General features: G+C 38.7%; 1 protein-coding gene across 3 annotated transcripts in view; it reads left to right on the forward strand.

Annotated features, from left to right (window-relative positions):
- LOC693357 (collagen alpha-4(VI) chain-like) overlaps positions 1-19,241 on the forward strand; it is a 106,371-nt gene that overhangs the window by 40,093 nt on the left and 47,037 nt on the right. For all 3 annotated transcript variants that reach the window (XR_013413556.1, XM_028843683.2, XM_028843684.2), the window contains exons 14-22: positions 627-698; positions 2,007-2,033; positions 3,439-3,483; positions 5,741-5,794; positions 8,744-8,806; positions 9,162-9,227; positions 15,598-15,651; positions 15,769-15,804; positions 19,026-19,088. Coding sequence is in view for 2 of the 3 variants with exons in the window: in XM_028843683.2 (XP_028699516.2) it covers positions 627-698; positions 2,007-2,033; positions 3,439-3,483; positions 5,741-5,794; positions 8,744-8,806; positions 9,162-9,227; positions 15,598-15,651; positions 15,769-15,804; positions 19,026-19,088 (480 nt within the window). In the remaining variant the exon portion in view is untranslated. The remainder of the gene's footprint in view (positions 1-626; positions 699-2,006; positions 2,034-3,438; positions 3,484-5,740; positions 5,795-8,743; positions 8,807-9,161; positions 9,228-15,597; positions 15,652-15,768; positions 15,805-19,025; positions 19,089-19,241) is intronic.

The raw sequence follows: 19,241 nt of genomic DNA on the forward strand, positions 1-19,241 counted from the left end.
CTGTGTTTGGGGCTAGAAATGCAGCGATAAAGAAACGAGACGTTGTCTTTGTCTCCATGAACCTCACAATATAGCAGGAGATTCTGATGTGTAAAACCACATTTCACTATGATATGTGCTGATTTGTATCCTCCAAATACTACAAGGAATCTGAAGGGACAGTTGGGTGGGGTCAACAGAAAAAGCTTCTCAGGAGAGGTGACACAGGACCTATATCTTAGGAATGGGTAGGAATTCACCTGGAAGAGAAAGGGTCAAATAATGGTTTATTCCTTGAGGGACCACAACGAAACCTCCATCCAATTTCAGCTGACTGAAGAAAATGTTCAGACAGACCTTCTGTTTTATCTGAATTCTGAATTTTTGCCCATATGACTTAACTGAATTGATTTAAAAATGCAGATAGTTTGAGTTTGTATGGTTTGGAGTCATCTCTATGAGCAGTTGACGGATTAACAATCTGAGTGCCTTGGAGGTGACCTGAGCAGGTCTTTGAGGTTGTAAAAGCAACCGTAAGAACCAAGTCTTTTTTTGGTCATTTTGAAGGTCCTTATTGCTGGCTTGAATTGGCTGGTGGTGACAGAGACAGTTGCTTGTGTGCATTCATATGTCTTCTTCTTCCACAGGGAGAACGAGGCCCCCAGGGTCTTCCTGGACTCCGAGGTGAGGAAGGATGCCCTGGTATGAGGGGACCTAAGGTGAGTGTGACCTTGAGTTGTGGGATTCTTTCTCTTTCTTGGCTTCATCCCTTGAGTTTGAGGAAAACCATAATTCTTCAACATAGCTATGGAGTCTTAGCTCCTCCTCAGATTAAAGGTTTCCCAGAAGTAAAGCCTGAGAAAAAGAGTCCATTGCAAGTATTTTACTGGGAGATAATTCTAGTAAGCATTAGTAGGGAAGTAAGGAAGTGAGATAAGGAGGAAAGGAGGCCTGAAAAGGGTACATTATCAATCAGATCATCTCTTTGGGTAGATGGAGCTTAATCCTACTGAAGAACTCTGGCAGCCAGAGTTGAACAAGCATCTCAATGTACCCCAGTTAAGGGGTGAGGGAGCTGGGGTGTTTATACACTAAATCCCATCAGGAATTAGTTAATGGCAGCTTCCAGGGGGTATTAGTTCCTAGCACTTTTAGCCTGTCTTGCATGTGGGTAGAGCAGGCCCTGCTCCCTGAAAAAACCCTCAGAAAAGAGTGACAGGTGCTGGTGGTTGGAAGTAGGATTGAGAACACTAAAGGTTTTTTTGTTTTGTTTTTATTTTAATTTAAGTTCTGGGGTACAGGTTTGTTACATAGGTAAACATGTGCCATGGTGATTTTCTGCGCCTATCAACCCATCACCTAGGTATTGAGCCCAGCATGCATTAACTATTTTTCCTGATGCTCTCCCTCCCCTCACCCCATCCCCTGACAGAGGCCCCAGTGTGTGTTGTTCCCCTCCCTGTGTCCATGTGAGAACACTAAAGTTTTAAAGGCTAAAGGGATACAGGTATACTTTTTCAGCTGGTTGCATTAAATGTCCCTCAGCTGCCCAGGATTCGAGAATCTTTCTTAATAAAGTAAAAAAAAAAAATTCTACAATCTAAGAATCCTAAAGAGAGTTTTCCTAACCACAATGACCATGTCCTGTATACCTATCAAAATACTCTTTCAATTAATTTTTCCTGTTGTTCCTTGAAGCCCTCTCATGCTTGCTAGCCAATGTATTCTCACTTTTGTTTGAAAAATATCATCACTTTAATAAGGGGCATTTAATAAGGGGTTATTCCCTTTCATTCCTACTATGCGAGGAGTTGCAAAGTGCAATTTTCTCCAGGTTCCATGCAAAGGAGGGTAGTAGTAACCAGGATGCTGTAATGCCCACCACACTTGCCAGACAAGGCATCTTCATTTTGATCTAGTATTGTAATTGTATTTTCTTCAAACCAGGGAACATACGGTTTCCTAAATGAAACAAGGCTTAAAAATCTCATTCAAGCTCAATTCTTTTGATCTCTCTCTAACTTTAGGGAGCAAGAGGATTTTCAGGAGAGAAGGTAGGTTATCTCTTTTACCCTTCTTAAACTGGATAGCACTTTCTTTGGGAAATGCAATACTTATTTCAATCACATTTCTTTGCCTGAGTGAGGTGAGGCTTCAGACTTTTAGACAAGAGAATTTGTCAGGTGATATTAATAGCCAAACTTCCATGCTAATGAGTGACTATTTGTAAGACATGTATTTCAGGTTTAAGGCAATGACATATTGTTTTCAAGCCTCACTGACTCTATATACAAATTGGGCCACCGTATTCATCACATGATGGTCTAGAAGTGTTGGTCCTGAATCTAGGGTGTAGTGGGTTGGGTCTGGTCAAGATGGGTGTCAAATGGAAGAGGAGTGCTGGGATGAGGTTGTTAGGAAAGGAGTTGGCAGGAGAAGGGAATGATTTACACTCAGATTCAGAACCATAGTATCCATTTGCTGATTCACTCACTCAAAAAGTATTTATTAGGTACCCACTCTGTTCCCCACATTATCCTAGGGAGTGGTTACAAAATGATGAACAAGACAGACAAGGGCTCATGGAGCTTCCATATCCATGTTTTCTGGTACCACCGATTAACCTCCTGCGGCCTGTGGCAAATATGCCTTCCTTGTAATTCTAGTCCAAGAGTTTGGTGTACTTATTTTTATGTATAACTCAGCTGTGCTTTGGTTAAAAAAATGCCTGAAACTTGATTTTCTTTTGTAGACAGTAGGAGTAAATCAACTATTTCACACATGTAAATGCATTTTATTTTGTTTGTGAAACTCTGGCTTTTTCTTTAAAAGATTCTTTGTAATGAATATATTATTGGTCATTTGGGGATAGTTGGCAAAATGAAGGGCCCACAATTTGAAAGTGATGGGATATTTGACGATATGTCACCATGCTACTGCCCAGTTTTACCCTTCTCTCCTAATTAACCTCAGTTTTTCACTTCCTTCCTTTTTTTAAAAAAATTTATCTCCCAAAATGCACACACACCCATTTAGTTCCTCCTTAATCTGTGAACTACCAGGTTTCCATTAAATTAATTAATTCAGGCCTATTTGCCATCTTTTTAAAGAAGGTCAATGACAAAAAGACCATTTTTAGCGTTTGACAACCAGTGTTTCATTTGGTCTTGTGAAACAGCTACTTGTTCCAAGTGCAAAAGTTTAAAGGAAATCTTTCTTATCCACTCAAATTTTAAGGTTAAAAAATACATATACATTTTTAGCAACTGAAGCTATGAGGTAAAACAGCATATAACCCTAATAACTATTTCAGGAAGAAAATAATCATTACTTTTTAGTAACTGGGTGTAGTATATAAGTGTTACAGAGTCTAGATTCTGTATCAATTGAAAAAATATTAGCAAAGAAATTAACATCAAAGAAATATTCACATACACCTGTTTCTCCTCTGCTTCACAGGGCAACCCTGGTGAGGAAGGAGTTGATGGCTTGGATGGAGAACAGGTGCAGAAGTTTCTCATTTAATGTCTTCCTCTTTATTAACCTGGCATTTATACTCCTGTGGAGAGTACAGCTTTTCATGACTAGCTAGAATTTTTAACATGCATACTCAACAATGTTTAATGTTAATCTATGTATTTTTCCTCATCCTCAAAATACAAGGACTCTAGAAACTTTAATCAACTCCCTCCCGTATTACATTATTGTATAGTATTTTATTTCCATCTTATTTTTGTTAAATTCTGCCAATTACACATTCTTATTGTTGTTTTATATAGTCAGTAGTCATCTAGCTTTACCCTTACGTTTACTCATCTGACTGATGCCTTCCTTGTAGTCACTGATACCTTCAAAAGAACATGAAAAAATCATGTTTCTTTTGCTTAAGGCACAACTTTCAGAATTTCCTTTAATGAAATTCTAAAGGTTAGTTCGTTGTAAACTCTTCTTGTTTTTGTTTTTCTGAAAATCTCTTTGAAAGATAGTTCAGTGGTAAGCAATTCTGGTTGACGGTTACTTTCTCTCAGCACCGTGAAAATGTAATTCCAACCATGGCACGTGTATACCTATGTAACAAAACTGCACGTTATGCACGTGTACCCCAGAACTTAAAGTATCATAAAAAAGAAAAAAAAGAAAAGACTTGGAAAAAAGATGTAAATGCTGCTGCTCAGAGTGTAAAAAAAAAAAAAGGAAAATGTAATTTCATAGTTTTCTGGCTTCTATTGTCTTCTACCTTTCATTATTGCCATTAAGAAATTATCTGTCAAAATAATTGTTCTTTTGTAAGCAACTTTTTAAAATGCATAAGGCTGCTTTAAAATGTTCTCTTTGATTTTAGTTTTTGACAGTTTCAATATGATGTGCCCAGGTGTGGATTACTTTTTATGTATTCTGATTGGGACTTGTCAGTTTTTTGAATCTGAGTGTTTATGTTTCTTACAAATTTTGGAAATCTTCAGGACTTAATTTCAAAATGATAATTTTTTCCTTTTTTCTGTATTATTTCTTTGCAGAAATCTAATTAGAAATTTGTGAGAACTTCTCATTTTGCCCCCAATGTCTCTTAACTGCTCTTTTATATTTCTATTTTTTTTGTCATTCTGTACTGCATTCTGTATAATTTCTGTAGAGTTTCTAGTTAACTAATTCTCACCTCACTTGTGTTTAATGTAATATTTAATTTGTCAATTGAATTTTTAATTTTAATTATATTTTTCACTTCAAGTAGTTCTATTTGATCCTTTCTGAAATCTACTTGATCTCCTTTTATAGTTGGTTATTTTATTCATTCTCTTCTAATTATTTAAACATACTAAATATCCTCATTTTACATTCAGTATATTATAATCCCAATATTTGCAGTCACTGCAGGTCCGATTTTGTTGTATGTTGTTTCCACTGGCTTCTCCTTCATGGCATCTCCCTCATGTGTGTTGTGACTTTTGATTTAAACTCATTTTTTGATGGAACGTTGTCTGAGAGACATCATTAGGGCCTGAGTTGAGGTTGTTTGCTTCTGTCATGTGTTCCTAGTGGCACTACATTCTGGGATCACCCTAAAATAAATTCAGCTTGAGGCCCTTCACACTGCTCCCCGCAACACACACATGCACACACCACACACACACACAGACGCACACACACACACAATTACAAGAAGCTCTTAGGACTGCCATGAGCTACTTGCCTGCATTTTTGCTTTCTCCTTATTATGAACCATAAGGATTTTTTTAAATCTGATTTTTTTTTGTTTGAGATGGAGTTTTGCTCTTGTTGCCCAGGTTGGAGTGCAACGGCGTGATCTCGGCTCACTGCAACCTCCACCTCCCGGGTTCAAGTGATTTTCCTGCCTCAGCCTCTTGAGTAGCTGGGACTACAGGCATGTGCCACTACATCTGGCTAATTTTGTATTTTTAGTAGAGACAGGGTTTCTTCATGTTGGTCAGGCTGGTCTCAAACTCCCAACCTCAGGTGATCCACCCGCCTCGGCCTCCCAAAGTGCTGGGATTACAGGCGTAAGTCACCGCATTCGGCCTTAAATCAGATTTTTAATGTATACGAAATATATTTTAATTTATCTGGAATTTTAAATTTTCAGTGGGAGGGTTATTCAAAACATCTAATCTGTCACATTGTCAGAAATAGAGTAGTAAAGGTACTTTCTACTCTTGGCTAGAATTGTGAAAATACATAAAGAAAAATTTTAGTAGGACTAATAAAAGACAGGTTGTCTGTATGTTCATTTTTCTTTTTTTAGGGTAATCGTGGAATCCCAGGGTCATCTGGAGAAAAAGGAAATAGGGGAAATCGGGTAAAGTATGATGATATTCTTTCACTTTCCTATTGAGTAACCCGATATGGATAGTTTATTTTTAAACTGTGGGAAACCGTGGGAAAAAATCATCTAGTGGCTTAAATCCTATGGAGTTAAATGGAGAGCTAAAGGGCAATTAATATGAGATAGCTGTTTGGAAGCTTCACCTAAGGTCTGACTTTGCTGATGGTGGAATGAGTAATGTAACATTTTGTGCTTGAGAAGAGTGATCATGTCACTCCCTATCTCTCAAGTTTCTCATGGCTCCCTGTCGCCAATGATTTAGTGTTACATCCAAGGCCTTTCAACCACATTCTTTACAAATCTCTGTCAAGAAATACCTTCCCAGGCTCACTGTCTCTGAAATGTTGCTTATGCATGCGCACCTCTGTGTCTTTGCTCATGCCAGCTGCCTTTCCTGGAATGCCTTTTTCTTGCTTCCATATTCAGTGCTTAATCTGAATATCACCTTTTCCTCATCGCCCAGTTCCTCTTTCTCTTCCTCACAACAGCTTCCTTGGCATGTCAGTTTGTAGTGATCTTTGCCTTCTCTATATCCTTGCAATTATTTATACTATCGTTTGACAGTGATTACACACTTCCTCCTGATAGTAATTCTGTTTCCATGTAAGGGATGGCAGATACCTAGCATATGTCCCACAACCTTCCTTTCCTGTGCCCATGGCAGACATACTAACCAATTATGGGATCCAACATGGCTGAAGGATTCATCTCAACACAGTACTATAGTCAGCTTCTATTGATTGATAGGATTAGACATAAAGGGTGTAATTCATTTGCTTATGCTTCTTTGTATTCCTCATGAAATTAGACTAATGCTTTTACTCCAAGGGTGCACAATTAGTGATGTGGATTGAATTCCTGATGGGTGAAACAGGGAGAGTCAGAAGACATGGCTCTTTATTGAGGTTTAATTTCTAACTTGAAGTTTATGGATCAGCCTTTGGAAAGGTGGGAGATGGCATACTTTCTTAACACCGGAGAGCCTTCAGTTTCAGCTACATTTAGTTAAATTCATTAAACACCTGTCAAGTGTTTACGATAAGCTACAGGATGTAACAATGGTGCAAATAAAGAACCAATGGGAGCACAGTGACTTGGAGAGGAAACTAAAGTAGACTCCCTTTTCTTCATTTGATTAATCATCAGAATTTATTGAGCATCTATTGTAATCAAGACATGATTCTAGAATGGGGAACAAAACAGACATGGGCTCTGAATCTTAAGATTGGCCTCTATGGGAAAAGATAGACATGAATGAAATAATCCTGGAAATAGATAAAATATTACTGCTGAGATAAGGGTATGGAGAGGAATACAACAGGGGATTTGACCCAGCCTGTGCAGTCAGAAGGATTTCATTGAGGACGTGAAGATGGGATGAAATTTAAAAGATAGGTAACAATTAAGGAAGACAGAGGGAGGCAAGAGAACAACTTCTATGCTAAGGCCCTGTGGCATTTGAGCAGGTGCCCAAGAGTGGGGAGGACTCCAGCTTTCCAGACAATGCAGGAAATCAAGACATTTTTCACTCAGACCTCTGTGAGAGGGACTGGGAGAGAGACACAGGGTATTCTAGCTTAAGAAAAAGGCTCAAGGAAAGGGTTAGAGTTAGAAGAAATCATGATAGGTTTGGAAAAATAAGGATCCTAATTTCATAGGCGTGGAGGATAAAATAAAAAGTATAAAGAGTGTGGAGAAAGCCTGAAAGGGCAATTTGGAGTCAATTTAATGCTACGTTTGGGAGTTTTGTTTCTGCTGAGTAATCAAGGGCTATCGAAGGTTTATAGGCAAGGAAGACACATGTTGGAAGCTGTAGGTTTGGAAGATTACTCTGAGAGTCCAGTGACTGGGTCAGATAAAGGGGGATCTAGAAGTAGGGTGAATCATAATAGGAACCATATGCCTAACCACTTGAATTTATTCTTCTATTTAATCCCTACACTGTTTCTGTAAGTTAGGCATATCTGTTTCACAAATGAGAAAATGGAGTCTTGGAGAAGTCAAAGAAATTTGCCTATGTAGGAAATTAAATAGCAGGATTGGAACCTAGAGTTATCTAGCTCCCTTTTACCATTATATTAGGCCAGGAAAGAGATAAGGAGAGATCTCAAGTAAGATTATAAGGTGGCTTCTTTTGGAGTCTAGAGAACATTTTATTTCCTTTGTGTCTGAAAGCTATAGAACAGTGATCCCATCTGTTCATCATGTGCACACTCCAGCTCCAGGCACGTGATGTCATCTGAGGAAGGCACCTGTGGTGGAGCCTCTCCCCAGTTCATGGCTCTGTAGGCACTACTGCACAGGAATGGCACTGATCACGGCAGGGTTTAAGGGAAGCATCATTTACTTATTAAGTCACAGCCCTATGACAAGTTTCTTCACCTCTCTGGTTTCCGATCTGCCGTAGTCAGGAGCTCTGGAAACATTGTTCTCTCCTTTCTCTTTTGCATGAAATCTTGCTCTACCGCTGCTGCCCATGCTCATGATGGAGAAAGCCCTGCTCACCACCACCCCCTTTTTAAACAACAACAACAACAACAACAACAACAACAACAACAACAACAACATGTGTTTCTGTGTGGAGCATCACCAAGGGGTGGAAAGATCAAAGAATTTGATGGTAGGGAGACCTAGGCCCAACTTCCTAGAATCTCAGGTCCTGCAAAATGCAAATCGGTGAATTCCTGAGTTGTGAGGGTTAAATGAGGTAACACACATCTAGGTCCAAGCATGTGGCAGATAGCCAGTAAAAGTATGTCCTTCTTTACCTTTCAATCTCACCTCCTTGGCAGTGAATGCTTTAAAATTCAGGTACTAAGTTGCTCTTTTCATTTGATTCTTATTTTCCCTCTTAATGTTCTCTTCTCCCTAGGCAATATGTAATTTTTTAAAGTGACACATTTTTTTTCTTTGTGATTTAAGGGCTTGACGGGACCGCCAGGACAACCTGGAGAGCGTGGAGAGCCTGGATTAAGGGGAGATCCTGTGAGTGATGTTGGGGGATTTCTGCTGCTTTAATTCCAGGGACTGGAGAACTGTTTGCTCATGACACAAAGGCAAAGAGCAATTAATTATTCATTAATAAAGCATCTGCTCACCTTATCTTAGTATTGCAACAAATAAGAGATTTGAGGGAAAAACTTATAGAAAAGTTGAGTTCTTAAAAAGGTTGGAATTTTAATGGCATTAAATGTCTGAGATTTTTGAGCAGGTCCAGATAATAAAAAGGGTCCACTTCAGTTGTACCTTATTTTTTTGTTTTGTTTTGTTATAAATAATTCTTCCTATAATTTCTTTTCTTTTCTGTCCATTTGAGGTAATGAACCTTTTATTTTCTCAGGGGGATCCTGGAACTAATAGCTATGTCCAAGGCCCTAAGGGAGAAAAAGGAAGGCGTGGGCATCAGGTAAGATGGTCTGTTTCCTTGGGGGGCTACATGGGAACAGATGCTAGCTGGGGCAGAAGACTTGGGCATTCTGGTAGGATCAGCATAAAAAATCAGAGAGCAAGCCTGTGGGAATCCACTGTCTATGGAGATAGAAGCTCTGAATGCCAATCTCCACTGACATCCTCGTCCTTGCATACTTAATTCATAGGTTTTTTTTTTTTTTTTTTTCTGTACGAATTCTATCTCCTACAACATCACACCCTTTGTCCTTGGTTTCCTCATCTCCAAAATGAAAGCACCAGACTCAATAATGCCTAAGATATTTCTAGTTCCTAAATTCTCTATCTTTATAATGATGTATTGATTTAAAAGGTACTCTGGGTCATTACAGTGCTGGCTTGCTTTCTGTCACAGGCAGTGCTGATTGATGTGAACTGGGTATTAGCCATTTTTTAAGGTGAAATCCTTGCCTAGTTCCGAAGACTAGAAGCATTGTGATAGAAGACATCACAGAAGCAAAAAGACTTGTTAACTTTAATCGATGTTAACTTCTTGGCAGCCAGTTTTAGATTTTCATGTCCTAGACGTTAAAATGTATGATTCTGAAAAATGACTAAAATAACCCAAGTGCTTCAGTCCTCATATCTTTCCTAATTTCCAAGCATGAAGTCTGCATAGCAAAATGTTTGCAGTTGGAGAGGAACCTCTATGACTTTGAACTCCAGTTTTTCATCCTTTGACAAAACTATAGGCTCAAAGGACACAGGCTCTCTTCTCTAGCTAGTTTGCATTCCTTTTATATATGTCTAGAGCCTGAGTTAAATACAGTTTATAACAAGGTCATTATTATGTTGCTTTGTGAGAAAACCAGCATGACTTGCTGCAAGAATCTCATCCTGTCGTTAATTGCAGTTGTTTTGGACAAACCCCATTGAGAGGGTTTCCTGTTGAGACCCTCTCCTGTGAGTTGACATCAGATAGCCCCGTGAATAGCCACTCAATCAGCTATGGAATTGAGCTAAGGGAGCAGCAGGACAGCAACCCTTAACCCATGTGGGCCCCAGTTTACCCATCTGGAAGGAGGGAAGGAAGATAGAGAAACCATTTCAAAACTTCCATGAGTTGTGGTTGTCGTGAGAAGAAAGATCATGATCTGTCTATTCAGGCTGGTTCTCTGATTTGCTCAAGGTTTTACTGCTGGGAAGGAACCTAAGCCTCTAGACAAACTGTACAGCGCTGTGTACATCACAGCACCGCAGCCACAGCAAGAGCTGCATGTTCACGGCTTTCTGAGGTCTCCATCACTGAGTTTAGCCAAGGGTTAACCTTGAGCACCAGATCCCTAACTTGTACATGCAAACAAAAATTGCAACCCTCTGGGGCAGTGCTGTGACATATTCCATTTGTGTTCCCTATGGTTTCTGCTCCCATGCTGGGCCAAAAAATGGTAGTAACTAAACAGTCTTTTAATAGACTTAGATAACAGAAATCACTCCCACCAGCTGTATTACCCTGCAGCTGGTAGATGCTGACATTCTAGCCCAAGCTTGTCCAACCCACTGCCCATGGGCAGTACGTGGCCCAGGATGGGTTTGAATGTAGCCCAACGCAATTTGTAAACTTTCTTAAAACATTATGAGATATTTTGCTCTTCTCTTCTCTTTTACTTTTCTTTCTTTCCTTCCTTCCTTCCTTCCTTCCTTCCTTCCTTCCTTCCTTCCTTCCTTCCTTCCTTCCTTCCTTCCTTCCTTCCTTCCTTCCTTCTTTCTTTCTTTCTTTCTTTCTTTCTTTCTTTCTTTCTTTCTTTCTTTCTTTCTTTCTTTCTTTTCTTTCTTTCTTTCAAGCTCATCAGCTATCATTAGTGTTAGTGTATTTTATGTGTGGCCCAAGACAATTCTTCTTCTTCCAATGTGGCCCAGGGAAGCCAAAAGATTGGACACCCCTGTTCTAGCCTGTTAAGTGCTGTTGGGAGATAGCTCTTCAGGGGGCAACCGCTCCTTTCCGACATGAACCAAAGAGCGGATTAAATGTTGCAGTCTGGATGGAGAGGGTTTCCTGATGAAGCAGTCTCGCTGACCAAGCAGAATAATTTTATTATATACCTAATATTGGAGAAAGCTTGGAGAACCAATCATGCCAGTCAGAAGTGAGGAAGTAACACTTCCGGGAAGAAGGAAAATCAATACAACCTTTTTGGAAGGCAATAGGCAATGCACATCAGTCATCAGTCATTAGTTAGGATTACTGTTTTTTTTTTAGTGTTTTAAAATATACAAATGACAGAAAGCCTGACTAGCAGTGTTTAGCTAATACACGTATTTTATAACCCCAGGTATAGGTGATGACAACTTTGGCACATCAGTTGATGGTCCCATTGAGCCTCAGTGATGTCGTCAGGGACCTGGCGCCTTTCCTCCCATACTGCCATCCTCAGCATGTCAGCCTTCGGTCCCCAGGTTTAGCAGCTCCAAGTGTTTTTGTCTTCACCTTTGCATAAAATGCCAGGAGAAAAGGGGCTTTCCTTTCATCAAATTACTCCCAGCAATATTCTCTCTATTGCTCATTAGCTAAAATAGGACCTGTGCTCCCCACCAGCCCTTGCCCCATTTCAAGAGATCCAGAGAAAGCAAGTCTCCCACAAAAGGAAATGGGATCATCACAGTTGGCTTAGGCCTGTCGTAATTCATCCCTTGGAGGCCGGTATGTTGTTGCCGCAAACAAAACTGAAAAGACCAAAGAGATTTTCTTAGCACAGAGGAAGGGAGGGCCTGTTTTATAGGCCACCAACTGAGTCTGTCAGAGCTTTAAGATGTGTATGTCAGCTGGGCGCAGTGGTTCACGCCTGTAATCCCAGCACTTTGGGAGGCCAAGGCGGGTGGATCACGAGGTCAGGAGATTGAGACTATCCTGGCTAACACTGTGAAACCCTGTCTCTACTAAAAATACAAAAAAGTAGCCGGGCGTGATGGCGTGCACTAGGGAGGCTGAGGCAGGAGAATGGCGTGAACCCAGGAAGCAGAGCTGGCAGTGAACCGAGATCGTGCCACTGCACTCCAGCCTGGGTGACAGTAAGACTCTGTCCAAAAAAAAAAAAAAAGAAAAAAAAAAAAAAAAAAAAGATGTGTGTGTCATTTGATCTACCCTTTCTAGTCCTAGAAATTTATCTGGAAGCTAATCATGGTGCAACACAAAGATTTAGCTCCAAGGATCATCATTGCAGTGATTTTTAAGGTAGTAAAACATTGAAAATATTTAAATACCTAATAATAAAGGATTATTTATGTAAACAATGCTCTTCCACACAGTGGATTAGTGCTAGGCCATGAAACATAATGTAGAAGACGATTTCATGATATGGAAAACATCCATGATGTAATATTAAGTGAAAAAAGCAGGTTACAACCCCATATTTAACGTGAGTCCAAATTTGTAGAATATTTCTATATCACCAAAATTATGTATTTCTTTTTTATTAATTTCCATTTTTATTTTAGATTCAGGGGATACATGTACAGGTTTGTTAAAAGGGTATATTGTATGGTGCTGACATTTGAGCTTCTATTGATCCCGTCACCCAAGTAGTAAACATAGTAACCGATAGGGAGTTTTTTACTCCTTGCCCCCTTCCCCCCTCCCCTTTCAGAGTCCTCTGTGTCTATTGTTCCCATCTTTATGTCTGTGTGAACCCAAGATTTAACTCCCACTTATAAGTGAGAACATGTGGTATTTGGTTTTCTATTTTTGCATTAGTTCATTTAGGATAATGGCCTCCAGCTGCATCCATGTTGCTGCAAAGGACATAATTTAGTTCTCTTTTATGGCTGAGAGCGCGTGCGCTTTACATGGGACACAGTGTCCATCGTCAGCACCCTCAGTTCCTTCAGAAGGAGTGGGTTACATTTTCTTTCAGTATTTAGTAGAACTGGGTTTGCCTTCAGCTCACTTATGGTGGAGGCTGTGGATACTGTCAGTTGCTAGCCCGTCTCCATTCCCTTGTATGGAATAAAGAAAGAGAGATAAAAAGGAAGGAATAGAAGTAAGAAAGAAGGAATGTAGAAAGGAAGGAAGGAAGGAGGGGGAGGGAGAGAGGGAAGGAAGAAAGAAAGGAAGTGAAAGGAGAGTGAAAAACCAACTCATTTGTAGCAGCAACATGCCAGCCCCTAGTGTTTCTTTACCTTAATTTTATTCTCTGTGTTGTTGAAATAGTCCATGATTAACCTGTTACCTTTTATCCTAACTCTTCATTCTGAAAAATTTCAAATCTACAGAAAAATGTAGTTGTAAGTCTAAACACCAATTTTTATCCTTTAGCTATATTTGCTTTATATCTCTCTATACAAATACTTACGGGTATGTGTGTGTGACTGAGCTAATTGAGGATTAATTAAAGGCTTCATGACACTTTGCCTCTAAATATTCAACAAGTAAGACAAAAGATATTCTTCTATATAAACATAATATAATCATCACCCTCGTGAAATTAAGCGTTTATACAATATTCTTTTCTTTCTTTCTTTCCTTCTTTTTTTTTTTTGAGATGGAGTCTCACTGTGATGCCCAGGCTAGAGTGCAATGGCTCACTGCAACCTCCACCTCCTGGGTTCAACAGTTCTCCTGCTGAGAGCAGCTGGGATTGCAGGTGCCCACCACCATGCTGGCTGATTTTTGTATTTTTAGTAGAGATGGGGTTTCACCATATTGGCCAGGCTGGTCTCGAACTCCTGACCTCAAGTGATCCGCCTGCCTCAGCCTCCCGAAGTGCTGGGATTACAGGTGTGAGCCACAGTGTCTGGCCAATATTATTTTCTAATACGCAGTCCATATTCAAAATTTCCCACTTGCCCCATGTCTTAGGCAGTTTGGGCTATTGTAACAGAGTTAATAGATTGGGTGGCTTGAATAACAAACATTTATTTCTCATAGTCCTGGAAGCTGGGAAGTCCGAAATCAAGGTCCTGGAAGATTCAGTGTTTGGTGAGGGACTGCTTCCTGGTTCATAGCCATCTTCTTGGCTGCAACCTCATGTGGCAGAAGGAGAGCTATAGTGTTCCTTCAAGCCTCTTTTATAAGGGCACTAATCCCACCATGAGGGTTCCCCCCTCATGGCCTAATCACCTTCCAAAGGCCCCACTTCCTCATAACATCACATTGGGGGTTAGGATTTCAACATACGAATTTTGGGGGGAACACAAACCTTGAGTCCTTAACACCCCAATAATGTCCTCTGTGGCTGCTGCTGTTGTTCCAGGATCCAGCTGAGGACCAAGTGGTGTCTTTAGCTGTCCTGTGTCGTCAGTGCCCTTTCATCACATTTGCTCAGTTATTTGTTTACATGGCACTGACAGTGTACACCAGTTATTTTGCTAAACACCCCTCAATTAGGATTTGTATGATTGTTTCCCCATAACTAGATTCAGGCTAAATACTTTTGGCATTATAGCACAAACTTTTATGTACTTTAAAAACTTTTGAAGAACAGTTTTTAATTGTTGCATTCTATTTCAATAAGTGTTTCTACCATAATTTGATCAACACTTCCCTCATATTATGGGATGTTTAAATTGTTTCAGAATTTAATCCATTATGAATAATAGTTGGGTGAACAGCTTTGCACAAAATGTTTTTGTTTCTGTTATTTCACATTCTTTCCCTATTTGTGTATTCTTATTGAGTTAGCATGTAACTTTATGAAATAATTATCTGAAGTACCCCTACTTGGGATCTCACATGGTTTCAATTTTTCTTAAAAGATAGACTCATTTTTTTCTCTGGACAATACTCATTTTTTCACTTCTGACCCCGAAGAAGTGAGAACACTGGAATCTTTCCTCACTGTGACTATATAACCTCTCTCTCTCTCTGTCAGCATCTGTGTATATTGATCACCCATGTCTTCAGAGAGACGCTTTTCTACCTTCTGTTTCTATCTGCCACTCAGGACCCTAAGTGATACAGGTAGAAAGAGAAGTGCCAATATTTTCAAATACTAAGCATGGCTTGTTGGAGACTATGTGTGACTGTGGTCCCAGCGTGGTGAACTGTAAGGAGTCATCAAAGGAGCAGTCTCTGGGGAAAGATGCCTACGACACGGATATTTTGAAACATCAGAATTTAATGCCATTTGCTTTTTGAGGAACACTGACCAACAGAACATTCTGAGATCATGGAAATATCCCGTGTCTGTGCCGTCCAATATGGTAGTCACTAGCCATATGGAATTATGGAACACTTGGAATGTGGTCAGCATAACAAAGAAACTACATCTTTAATTTAATTTGGTGCAAATTTAAGTGGTACGTCTACCTAGTGCCTTCTGTATTGGACAAAGAGTTTCGCTAGCATTTGCTGTTGTTTGTTTCTGATCTTCCCTTTATTTCTTACTTTTCAGGGAAGTTCTAATTTTGATGGACCTCAGGGAGAACCTGGAAATGTCGGCCCTTGGGTAGGTGTTAACAGCCGGAGGGGTGTATATCCCCTGCCTTTGTGGAAGAGGATGGTAGGCTGGGGTGAAAATTGATTTATATCCTTCTCTAAGGTCTCTGCTTTCCATTTTTCTTAGGGGACAATAGGAAGGCGAGGTCTGCCAGGATTAAAGGTCAGTGCTTTCTGGAAAGAGTTGCTCTTTTTTCCACACATATGACTACTGTATTTATTATTGATACATGATATCTGCATGTATTTATGGGGTACATGTGATATTTTGATACATACATAGAACATATAATGATCACACCCAGGTATTTAGGACATCTATCACCTCAAACATTTATTATTTCTTTATATTGGGAACATTTCAAATATTCTCTTCTAGCTATTTTGAAATGTACAATGTATTGTTGTTAACTATGGTCACCCTACTATACTATCACACACTAGAACTTATTCTTTCTATGTGACTGTATGTTTTACCCATTAACCAACCTCTTTTGATTCTCCCTACCCCCAACACCCTTCTCAGCCTCTGATAACTATCATTCTACTCTCTACCTCATGAGATCAACTTTTTTAGCTCTCATGTGTGAGAGAGAATTTGTGATATTTGTCTTTCTGTGCCTGACTTATCCACTCAACATAATGACTTTTAGTTCCATCCATGTTGCTGCCAATAACAGGATTTCATTCTCCTTTGTGGCTGAATATTATTTCACTGTGTATATGTATCGCATTTTCTTTATCTGCTCATCTGTTGGTGGAAACTTAGGTTGATTCCACATGTTTGCTATTGTGAATAGTGCTGCAATAAGCACGGGGGTACAGGTAACCCTTTGATATACTAACTTTCTTTTCTTTGGGTAAATGCCCATTAGTGGGATTTGTGGATCATATGGTAGTTCTATTTTTAACTTTTTGGGAAATCTCTATATTGTTTTCCATAATGACTGTATGAACTTATATTCTTACCAAAAATACGTATCCCTTTTCTCTGCATCTTTGCTAGCATTTGTCGTTTTCTGTATTTTTGATAAAAACTATTCTAACTGGTATAAGATAATATCTCATTGTGGTTTTCATCATCAGTGATGTTAAACATTTTTTCATATACCTATTGGCCATTTGTATATCTTTTGAGAAATGTCAGTTCAGATATTTTGCCCACTTTTTAATGAGATTGCTTTTTTTGCAATTGAATTGTTTGTTCCTTGTATATGCTAGATATTAATCCCTTGTCAGGTGAATAGTTTGCATGTATTTCCTCCCATTCAACAGGTTGTCTCTTCACTCTGCTCATTTTTTTGTTTGTTTGTTTGTTTTGTTTTTGTTTTTCGGTTCAGAAGCTTTTCATTTAATATAGTCCCATTGTCTATCTTTTATGGCTTTAAATTGTTCTCTCTGAGGTCAAGGGGAGTGCTGGCTGGGCTGTCTGAGGTTGCTTGAGGTTCACTGAAAGTTTCCATGGCGATTTTTTTTTCCATGCAAAACGGAAAGTTTGTGTGGTTCTCTGCCTCCTCCCCACTCTGCTATAAAGTTTCATTTAGATTGAAAAGAAGCTAATATCCTAATATCTTAGAGTAGGGCTTTCATTTCTATTTTTTATTTCATTTATTTCTGTTTCATTGCTCTATCTGCCTATTTTTATACCAGTACCATGCTGTTTTGGTGACTATGGCCTTATAGTATAGTTGATTTTTAAAATAAGAGATATAATTACAAATATTTGCAGGCTTCAGGATGAACTGGGTTTATCCAACATGTCAGTGGTTTGCTAGTTGACTCAACATTGGAGCACTGGTCATATAGGCCCATAACTCCAAATTACAGCATTCCTTGGACTTTGGGAAAATATGGCTCAATTAGATCTGCTGGCCTTTGCAAGACATATAATAAAGTAGAATTCTAAATAAACGTTTATTTATGGAAAAGGTTATATTTATGCCAAACAAATTGATGCATACATTTTTTGGCAATAAGGCAAGATTTTAAATTTGCTGTTGATGATAAAATTGAGAATATTATTAATTTTTTTAAAGGTACATAAACCCACCACCCCTGTGCAAGTATTTTCATGTTTTTCTGTTCTCTTGTATAAAAAATAGAGGATTATTACAGTGTATGTAACATTTTATATTCTGCTTTTTCCTGTTTCCAAATCTCCCTATTATCATTTTAGAACATTATATTTTACTCTATTGAAGTACCATGATTTACTAATCTTTCTTATGTTGAGCGTTTAAGTAATTTCTGTTTTGTTGGGTATCATGGTAATTGATGTGAAGAACATCAGAGATGTGTATTATAGGTTTTTTGTTTTGTTTTCACTTTTGCTCCACTCAAATTATTTTCTTACTATAAATGTATAAGCATAGAGTTATAATGGAGTCTGAACATTGCTATATATAGCCACATTGTTTTTATAAATGTTGCACTATGAATATCACTAATGTGATATGCAAATTAGACCACATTTCATAACCTGGTTCAAAATTTCTAGCTGTATTCCTTTTAAAATTTGGTTCATATTTATAAATCTAGAAATCAACCTTAAAGAGTGGAATAACATAACAGGAATGATTAATAGAAGTACTGAATAGTTTCAAAAACTGATGAAGCACAAGTAATTGATCCATATATTGATTGAATTCTGACTTTGAAGTTTTTGCTCTTTGCATAGCTATGAATAATTAATAATCTAGTCAACATGTGAGCAACATGAAAAAGAAGGCAAAACAATTCACAAAATAGATGTTATCCTCAATCATGGAAAACATATCTTCTCTGCAGAAATGAAAATATTAATTTGCAGGATAAATTAAATCAGTGGTAGAATGAATCATTTTAACAACTCACCCTTTGCCTAGAGAGCTAGCTTCTTGCCATAAAGGTCTGTAGGGTTTTAAAGGCAGTTTTCTGTTATTTTCTCAAGCACTTTGTGTGCCTTTGTCTCAGAGTGTCATGTTTATCGCTGTGATCAACATTCTGAGTTTCCTTGTATGAAATAAAAGACCTTAGCGCCCTTGAACGTTTAGTCTGTATGTCTTAAAAGGAAGGACTGTTTAGTAACCAGTTATTACACAAAATAAGAGTTTGGGTTATTTAAACAAAGTATTTTTGCTCCCATCACTAGCTGAGACATTGAAAGGAGATGTGTAAATACTGAGAAAGGCCCTAAGAATCTAGTCTTGCCTTTTCCCAAGATAAGTGTAAACACCCACATTTCCTCTTCAACTTCATCTCCTAAGAGGATTGATCACTACCAGTCAAATACTGTTTGAGTCTTTCTGTTGTGGTTTCAAGTGATATATTGCAGAAAAAGCTACTTTCAATATGAACACTAAAAATAGCTGGTGAACTCACTATAAGTTTTATTCATTTTGACAGGGTGTACCAGGAGAATCCGGTGAACAGGGTTACCAAGGAGAGCTTGGGTATCCAGGCTCACAGGTTGTATCTGGGAGCTTGGTTTTAGTGCTGAAGGATATTTGTTTGAAATTTTAACTTCATTGTTTGATAATAATTTGATGTAAATCAGAATGGCTTTGGATGCCTCCTTTCCAGGGCCTCCCAAAGAAAATTGTACAGCCCCTTTTCTGAAAA

The sequence above is a fragment of the Macaca mulatta genome, chromosome 2, assembly GCF_049350105.2.
Source record: "Macaca mulatta isolate MMU2019108-1 chromosome 2, T2T-MMU8v2.0, whole genome shotgun sequence".
Classification (NCBI taxonomy): domain Eukaryota; kingdom Metazoa; phylum Chordata; class Mammalia; order Primates; family Cercopithecidae; genus Macaca; species Macaca mulatta.